This window comes from Castanea sativa, chromosome 6 (genome assembly GCF_040712315.1).
Source record: "Castanea sativa cultivar Marrone di Chiusa Pesio chromosome 6, ASM4071231v1".
Lineage (NCBI taxonomy): Eukaryota > Viridiplantae > Streptophyta > Magnoliopsida > Fagales > Fagaceae > Castanea > Castanea sativa.
This window is the reverse complement of record NC_134018.1, coordinates 11,814,733-11,824,693: the sequence shown is the minus strand read 5'-3', so window position 1 is coordinate 11,824,693 and position 9,961 is coordinate 11,814,733. Positions and strand designations below refer to the sequence as shown.

The 9,961-nt window shown below is 32.2% G+C and overlaps 1 protein-coding gene across 2 annotated transcripts; it reads left to right on the top strand.

The window, feature by feature from the left end:
* Positions 1 to 1,918: 1,918 nt before the first annotated feature.
* LOC142641362 (G-type lectin S-receptor-like serine/threonine-protein kinase At4g27290) lies at positions 1,919 to 9,732 on the top strand. 2 transcript variants are annotated; one of them, XM_075815782.1, is made up of 7 exons: positions 1,919 to 3,338; positions 3,523 to 3,636; positions 6,857 to 7,014; positions 7,114 to 7,324; positions 8,896 to 9,133; positions 9,210 to 9,360; positions 9,439 to 9,732. In XM_075815782.1, the coding sequence occupies exons 1-7, from the start codon at positions 2,060 to 2,062 to the stop codon at positions 9,730 to 9,732; spliced, it is 2,445 nt and encodes an 814-aa protein (XP_075671897.1). In that variant the 5' UTR covers positions 1,919 to 2,059. The 2 variants fall into 2 exon arrangements, with proteins under 2 accessions (XP_075671897.1, XP_075671896.1); XM_075815781.1 differs by lacking the exon at positions 9,439 to 9,732 and having other exon boundaries at positions 9,254 to 9,348.
* The last annotated feature ends 229 nt before the right edge of the window (positions 9,733 to 9,961 follow it).

Below are 9,961 nucleotides of genomic sequence, written 5' to 3'. Positions count from 1 at the left end.
ATAAAAGGGAGACATTCAATGTTTTTAAGAGTGAACCAAGGTTGAACTGAAGTCGAATAGTGATAATTTCATAATTAATTTAATAATTATTTTATAAATAAATAAATATATTAAATTAGTAAAAATATAAAAATTGACTAAAATAATTCAAATAAATATAAATTGGCTCCCATTTGAATGTGTGACAAAACAATTTCTTGATCCATTTCAATCAAAGAATATTCGTGAATTCTTTTCATTCCTTTGTAGAATTCCAAATCCTAGTGCTCAGTGCTCACCATTCCATTCCTTTGTTGACCTTTCTATCACAATGCTCATCGAGGTACATCTCTCCAATATTCTCTAATTTTATTATATACTAGCTGTGAACCCGCGCGTTGCGCATGATAATTATTTTTATGGTGGTTTTATTAATTGTTTTTTACAATTTAAACTAATCTAATAATGAGCAATGTATTTTGTAATTATATTTTTATTTATTATAGAAACAATCATAAATATAACATAGGAACAATCCAGAACACGAAAAAAATGTAAACTAAAAAAAATTAATAAAACTTAACAATGATTAATTGTACCAATATTAGGATAAAATTTTGTTTTTGATAATTTATTAAGATTATTTTCTTTGTAGAAATTATAATTTCAGCCACCCAAAACATATTATCAAATAAATAATTATTAGCAAAATCTAAGAATTAAATTTCTATACATGCATTGTTATAAAATAATAATAATAAAAATTAATTATGAAATTAAAATTTGTCACCTATTCGATTTCAGCTAACCTTTGAATTTATGTGTATATATATATATATATATATATATATATATGAAATTAATATACTTAAACTTTTTGTTGGAGTTTAATATTCAGCTATTTGTATTCAAGTCTTTAACTAATTTTATGATATATTCTAATTTATGTGAATTTTATCATTTATATGATATGCTGAATGTTATGAAATTCAATTTATATGTTAATTATTGTTCTTAGGAATGAAAGAAGCGTAGGATGGAATGTGGAAATGAGATTTTTCGCATAGTGTACATTTCTCTTTCATCCCAAGTCCCTCAGTTGTCTATAAGCCTGGATTAAGTCATCAAACTACAAAAAATGACAAAAAGAATATGGCTCCCATTTGAATGCCTAACAAAACAATTCCTGATCCGTTTCAATCAAAGAATGTTCATGAATTCTTTTCATTCCTTTGTAGAATTCCAAATCCTAGTGCTCAGTGCTTACCATTCCATTCCTTTATCGACCTTTCTATCACATTCTAGTGCAAAAATAGTTGGGATCAAGACAAAATGTCGAACTACAAATTGTAGAAATTGGAGAAATTTCTACAACAAATTGTAGAAATTTCAAATATCAACCACTTGCTTGAGTCAATGCATGACCTTCTATGTTATTGCCTTTGCTCATCATAATAAATGTATCTCTCCAATATTCTCAAATTTTATGATATATTCTTATTTATGTGAATTTTATCATTTATATGATATTCTGAATGTTATAAAATTCAATTTATATGTTACTTATTTTATTTAGGAATGAAAGAAGCGTAGGATGGAACGTGGAGATGAGATTTTTCGCATAGTGTACATTTCTCTTTCATCCCAAGTCCCTCAGTTGTCTATAAGCCTGGATTAAGTCATCAAACTACAAAAAATGACAAAAAGAATATGGCTCCCATTTGAATGCCTAACAAAACAATTCCTGATCTGTTTCAATCAAAGAATATTCATAAATTCTTTTCATTTCTTTGTAGAATTCCAAATCCTAGTGCTCAATGCTCACCATTCCATTCCTTTGTGCACCTATCTATCACATCCTAGTGCAGAAATAGTTGGGATCAAGACAAAATGAAACTACACAAAATGTGACATCTACGAAAGGGAGTTATGTGGAAATTCTTGTTCACAACAAATTGTAGAAATTTCAAATATCTACCACTTGCTTGAGTCAATGCATAACCTTCTATGTTATTGCCTTTGCTCATCATAATAAATGTCACTTTAACATGTTGGCTACGAGCTCAAAGAACAGAAAGCAATGGACATCTCTGCTTTTCTGTTTTTGAGTGCCAGTTTTTTTCTTTTCTACTTTGTATTCTCACATGCCGCTGACAACATTACGCAATCCCAATCCCTTAGTGATGGTGAGGGCACAACCTTGGTTTCTAAAGATGGAATCTTTGTTCTGGGGTTCTTCAGTCCAGGAGATTCCACTAACCGTTACTTGGGAATTTGGTACAACAATATCCCAATTCCAACGGCTGTTTGGGTAGCAAACCGGCGCAATCCAATCACAGACTCGTCTGGCGTGTTGATGGTAAACAGTTCAGGTCGTCTTGTTCTTCTCAAACAAAATTCAACTGTTGCTTGGTCGGCAAATTCAACAAAAGAAGCCGGGAATTCAATAGTACAGCTTTTAGATTCGGGAAATCTAGTATTAAGAGAAGAGGATGAAGAAAACCCAGAAAATTATTTGTGGCAGAGCTTTGACTATCCTTCTGATACTTGGCTAGCAGGGATGAAGCTTGGATGGGACTTAAGGACTGGTCTGGAAAGGCGCTTAACTGCGTGGAAGAGTCCAGATGATCCCTCTCCTGGAGAACTGAGTTGGGGGATTGAACTCCATGAATACCCTGAGATAGTCATGAAGAAAGGCTCCAGTGAGTTCTTCCGGATTGGTCCATGGAATGGCCTTGGTTTCAATGGCGCACCAGAGATAAGGTCCACCGCGGTTTACAAATTCAGTTTTGTCACCAACAAGGACGAGGTATACTTCATGTTCGACATGATTCAGCATTCTGTAATCACAAGATCAGTTATGAACCAAACTCGGTATGAGCGCTACATATGGGTCGATGGAAAATGGAGCCTGTACTATTATTTTCCAAGAGACGAATGTGATGCTTACAATTTATGTGGTGTTTATGGAAATTGTATCATTGGTGAGTCACCTATCTATCAATGTATACAAGGATTCAAGCCTAAGTCAGAGGAAACATGGAATCCAGACGAGTGGTCTAAGGGATGTGTACGCAGTACGCAATTGAGCTGCCAGGATAAAGAAAAAATTGGGTTCGTTAAATTTGTTGGGTACAAATTTCCAGATACCACGTATACTTGGGTCAACCAAAGTATGAATCTTGAGGAATGCAAAGTCAAATGCTTGAACAACTGTTCCTGCGTGGCTTACTCAAACTCAGATATCAGAGATGTAGGAAGTGGCTGCGTCACCTGGCATGGGGATCTAATTGATATTAAACCGACTGCAGCTAATTATACTCAGGATGTATATATACGAATGCCTGCTTCAGAACCAGGTATGGGCCTATAGTCTTCATTGCTGTACCTAAAATATCTTTGCTTTTCTATTGCTAATTCAACCATTCGTATTTTGATCGATGTGCCATCAATTTACCTGTAGTACAACTTATTCGTATTTGGTATGCAATCCAAACTAAAATCTTTGTTTTCATCTGTTTTATTGCGAATTCAACCAAGAAGTAGCTAAAGGCAAGCAAAAGATGAAGGTGATAGTAATAGTTGTGGTTGCCATAGCCGCAGTTTTTGGGGTGCTCTCGATTCCCTACTGCCTTTGCAAAATGACAAACTTGAAAGGTAATATTACTTTCTCTTAACCGCTTTGGAAATGATATCGCAGAGTTGTGCAATTTAACTTCTAGAATCGTACAGAGCAGCTAATAACGTGTTGAACAAGAAAGCTGTGACATACAAACCATTTGATCTTAATATAAAATCATTCTTAAGAAAGAAAATTTGCATAAGCTTATTAAAAGAATTCTGACGTTTAAGAGGCAAAAAGAAAGCAATTTTAGAATTCTAACCCTACATGTAAACACCTAAAATGGGTCTGATATGAGAGAGCCGAAAAGAAAGAACTTTTAGAGAGGAAGAAAGTCAACACTTTAAGGGTTGGTTTGAGCAAGGGATAAAAAATGTGGAGAGAACAGAAAAGTGAGAAGATAAAAGAGATTTTAATTTTCTCTCATATTTTTTGGTTTGAGGGTACAGGTGCAAGCGCCCACAATGAGTGGTTTTCTTGTGGGAAGTACGCCTCAACTTGGAGTGGACCAAGCGGAAGGTGAAAATGGAGTAGCCACCTAATTTAGGTCTAGGAACCAAATTAGGCATTTTAGGCCGCTCACTTACATGCATAGGTATGCATACCAAATTATGGGTTCGGAGTTTGGGTATGGCTTGGGAAAGTGTTAGACACCCAAGACCACTCAGTTTATGGATTGGCCTCCATTGTGTGTTGTTAAGCCATATTTAATTAAAGAGTTTATTAAAAGAGCCTTAATTCTTAAGCTAAACATACATCATGCACTTAACAAAATAACACACACACAACATATTAAATATCACACAATAACAAAAAAGAAAACACACTAAAACCAAAATCAAATTCTAATATGGAAAACTAACAATTAAATAAACACAATAGGAAAAAATATCAAATTAAACCCAACATGGCAAGATTGACCAAATAAAATATGATAACAAAATAAACATAAATAATTAACCTCAAATAGAGAATTCAAATTCAAATATATTAGAAAAACATGTAACTGATAATTAATTAAATAAAATAAGAAATTTGCCTAAATTTAGGTTTAGGCTGCATATGCATACTTAACCATGTGTATGCATATTCGAAAACATGCGCGTGCATAATTGAGTATATGTATGCATCCTCAGCACATAAACAGTAAAAATCACATTTTTATGTTAACAAAGATATTAATATAGAGAAATTAAGAAGCATGTTAGAAACCCTAAACACTAAACTAACATAAAGATAATGAAACAAAGCATCAAAATAAATAAATAAACATGTACCAAATCAAATAAGTATAATAAACTACATTAAATAAATAATCATGTCAATCTTACATAAAACTAAAATAATGAAAGAAGAACAACCAAAACAGATTATAGTTAGCCCAAAATCAAATTAATACATGTCAAAAGAATTATAACCGTTTGAGGTTTTTAACCGACCCCTCAATGTCTACAATGTTGACATTAGATTGAGATAACAAGATAATTAAAAAGAACACAATAGAAATTAGTAATCACAACTCAATAACAATTTCTTTAGAAAAAGGTTTTGAAAACAATTACAAAACAAACTTTTTACCTTAGAACTAACAAAAAGAGGTTTTTTTTTATCATTAAAAAATGTGCCAAGATCTATGCGATTTAAAAAAAAAAAAAAAAGAATTAAGGTTTTAGAAAGATGAAGGGAAAAAATAAACTCTCTTTAGCTAGGGTTTTGATTGGAGACATAAGCGAAGTATTTAAACGTTAAAACTAGAATTTTTGGAGCTTTTTAGAGGTCTTTGAACATTTTCAAGGGTCTAGGGGCTAACCCACATCAATGAATAATATTTTGGGCCTTAAAATTGAAGTTTTAGAGGTCTAGGAACAAAGGTACATATGTAGGGTCGAGGGTGCGTACGCACCATATTTCCATGCATACTCATGCTTTCCAAAACCCTAATTCTTGACAGCACTAATGGCCCGACTTCAAACGGTCATAACTCACTTAATATAAATCCAAATCATGCAAATTTATGTCCAAATTGAAGCCTAGGATGTCTAATTTCCAATGAAACAAACTTCCCTTCTTTGTGGATCAAAAGTTATTATTAAAATAGTGAGCAAAGATCATTTTTCAACAACACTTTCAAAGCGATTTGAGCACTTTTGAGTTGTGATTACTTCCAAACTATTGTGAACTCTTTAACTGCTCTTGGTTGACGTATGCCAAGCTCATCGTTGAGGCTGAGAACCAAAGGTTATTACCGAGTACAAAAAAAAACCCACCATTTATTCAGAAAAGAAAAGGAAACAAAAAACCACGATTTGATTATAAAAGAAAAAGGAAAAAATGAATAAGAACAACGTTGAGCACACTGACATAGTGGAGTGAGGGCAGATTTGGCATTTTCTCATTAACCACTCTCCTCCCCATTTTCTCTCCTAAAATCACCCCAAATTGGGGAAAAAATATTTTGGAGGTCCTAGGGAGAAAAGACCAAAACTCAACCAAAATCTCGTCAATTTTCCACTCCAACCAAAGAAACCAAAAAACCTTCTTCTTTTTTTCTCATATTTTCTCTCCCCTATTTTCCATCCTCCCTAATTTCACCCAATGAAACACACCTTTAAATTGAAAACCCATGTCTTTCATCCCATGAGATCTCATGAGAAAATCCTTCTAGTCATATAAAAGGATTGTGATCCTAAGTTTTGAAACCTCAAAGCCTCTCTTCCAGTGAGTTCACATTAGATCAAATCTTCAAGGAAGCACATTAAAGTGTGCCAAAGTTTCTAGTTTGTTTAAGCAGACATGTCATTTGTGAAGGGATTCATAGAAGAATAACTTCAAAGTTCTAAACCAGATTTGATCATAATAGTGAGTTATCTCCTAAGACTATGTAATATAGGTATAACGGTTTTTATCAAAATTGTAAAACTCCTTTGGTAATTGATTTCCTTAGTTAAAATAGTTTACCCATATGAAATGTTTTCCATATAGTGCTTTACCCTTTTTGTGAGATCTCCATCGATTTTCCACTTCAAAATTATATCGAGTGTCTCATCTTTTATCACTTTTATCATTCTGCAATAAGGCTTGGCGACCTATTGTTTGTTGGTCCTTAATATTGAAAATTTTGGATCATATAATTGATTTAATTTGAAATCGAAGGATAATTCCGCTGTATAATTAATTTATAGGTCTAAAAAGAATTTAATAGTTGTCAAATTTTAGTTCTTCTATATAATGTGAAGACCATCTTGCTCTTATCAGACAAAATGGAGAACAATGTGATGATAGAACAAAACATTGAAGGGCAAAGTGAAGACTTAGAGGTCCCATTCTTCAACCTAACTACTATAGCCACTGCCACTAACAACTTTTCAAGCAATAAAAAGCTCGGTGAAGGGGGCTTTGGACTCGTATACAAGGTAAATCTACAAAATGATTTATATATACTAGACCATAGAAAAAGCAGGTCTCATCATACCTGATATCAATAAAATCTATTAATATATGAAAATTTTCAGGGTACATTAACAGATGGGCAAGAAATTGCTGTGAAAAGGCTTTCGCAAAGTTCTATGCAAGGATTGAATGAGTTTAAAACTGAAGTTGCATTGATTGCCAAATTGCAACATCGTAATCTTGTCAAACTTTTGGGTTATTGCATTGAAGGACAGGAGAGCATGCTAATCTATGAATACATGCCCAACGGAAGCTTAGTCTTCTTCATTTTTGGTTTGAACTTCTTTAAAACTTAATAATTTTTGCCAAATTTCATGTTTTTTTTAGGACTGAGTTTCTCTAAACCAATTTAGAGAAAAGTTCCTCGATCTACTATGTGTCAACATAAAAAAAATACCCTCGTGTACTTTTAACGGTAAGGAGTCAATACAGTACCGGCCAGCATGTATCGTACCAATATATATACCGGTTTAAATACTGGCTGTACTAGCCATACCGGCCAGTATAGAAAGAAAAAAAAAAGCTTTTTTTTTTGTAATTTTTGAATTTTTTTAAAGACAAAATGGTAAATTATTTGCATTAACTTATTAGTATTATTTGTTTTTTTTAGTATGCAATGAACAATTAATCTTTCTATTTTTTATATTGTATTTTTTTTTATTCAATTGATGTTAAAGTCTAGAATCATGAATAACTTGTTAAGAATTGAGGTAATGTTTTATGGTAAACTTTTATATTTATTATAATATACTAGCCTCATCGTCATCACACGCGATGAAGCTTTTTAGTAGTCCTATTTTGTAGGAAAAATATTGTATTTTTTTATTTTATATATATAATTTTTATTTTGAAAATCTAATTTATAAGTGAATAAAATAATTTGAAAATTAACAGGAGATGAAGTTTTTTTTTAGTGGTCTTATTTTGTAGAAAAAAATTGTGTTTTTTATTTTATTTTTTATATATAATTTTTATTTTGAAAATCTAATTTATAAATGGATAAAGTAATTTAAAAATTTACAAGAAAGTGGTCATATTTTTTAGGCAATGTTTTAGTAGGAGTTAAAGTTGCATTTTTATCAAATTGTCCTTTAGTTTTATCTCTAATTAAGCATAGGGGTATAGGAGCATTTTTAAACTAAAAAATGAGTAATCCAAACAGGGAAGCTCCTTAAATAATAGTATAGATAAATATATAATTTTTATTTTAAGAACCTAATTTATAATAAGTAGATAAAACAATTTGAAAATTAAAAGGAGAGTGGTCCTATTTTTTAGGCAATGTTTTAGTGGGAGTTAGAGTGGCATTTTTACCAGATTGTCCTTTAGTTTTATCTCTACTTAAACATAAACATGTAGGAGTATTTTTGAACTAAAAAAAATGATGAATCCAAATAGGGAAAGCCCCTTAAATAATAGTATAGATACACACACGCACACACACGCACACGCACACACACACACACACACACACACACACACACACACACACACACACACATACATACATACATATATATATATATATATATAATAACAGTAAACCCGAAACGGTACTCCGGTATTCACCGGTATCAAAATAAATAGTTCCACTGATCAAATCGGTACAGCCTCCGGTACGAGATTGACTCCCTTACTTTTTAGTCACATAATCTACTTAATAGTCATACGCCTTGTTCAAATTATTTAATGAATTATGTAAATTAATACAAGTGGAGCACATTTTCCTGACCCAGTTTGAGGGAAAAATTTGTCCATTTTTTATTCTTATTTAAATAGATTCCAATTTCTTGTTTTATTGTTTATGTTGGACTTAGTATTAAATTGAATGAGAAACTTGCCAGATCAAATAAGAGCTAGAGTTTTGGGTTGGTCTATGCGCTTCAACATCATTTGTGGGATTGCGAGGGGGCTTCTCTATCTTCATGAAGATTCTAGATTGAGGATTGTACATAGAGATCTTAAAGCAAGTAACATTTTACTTGATAGTAAGATGAACCCAAAAATTTCTGACTTCGGTATGGCTAGAATCTTCGGTGGAGATCAAACTGAAGGAAATACAAACAGAGTGGTTGGAACTTAGTAAGTATTCTTAACAGGCTCTATTATCAAGTTTTTGTCCTAGTCAAAGAGTTTCAATCTTAATAATATTTTGCAGTGGTTATATAGCACCTGAATATGCCATTGATAGTCTATTTTCAGTCAAATTTGATGTATTTAGCTTTGGAATATTGTTGTTAGAGATATTAAGTGGAAAGAAAAATCGAGGGTCTTTCCATCCAAGCCATGGTCTAAACCTTGTCAAATATGTGAGTTCTCAAAACAGTAGACTCTCCATTTCACAAATAATGATATAGATAATAACAGGAAATTTTTAAATTTTTTAGGCATGGAAATTATGGAAAGAAGGCAAGCCTTTAGAACTCATTGATACTTGCTTAGAGGACTCTTGCATCCAATTGGAAATCGTACGTTGCCTCCACATTAGTTTCTTATGTTTGCAACAACATCCTGAGGATCGGCCTAACATGTCATCTATAGTCATGATGTTGCACGGTGAGAGTTCATTACCTGAACCTAAAGAGCCTACTTATTTTATAGGAAAAAAATCGCCTTCATCGAGCAAGAACCAATCATCCTCAGCCAATGAAATTACTGGTACACTATTAGAGGCTCGATAGCCAAACAGTCATATTTCTTTGGTAAACATATTAATTTCATTATTGCATATCTAATAATTATATTTCTATTGTGTTTCTCAAAAATAAAATTATTTCTATTGTGCATTTTGTAAGTTAAACATATTTGTATTTCCCAAGTATGTAACATATCAGTCTTATTTATACGCTAAAGGCTTAAAATAGCTTCTTCAATAACAAAAAGGTTTGAGGCTACTTATAGTCTATTTAA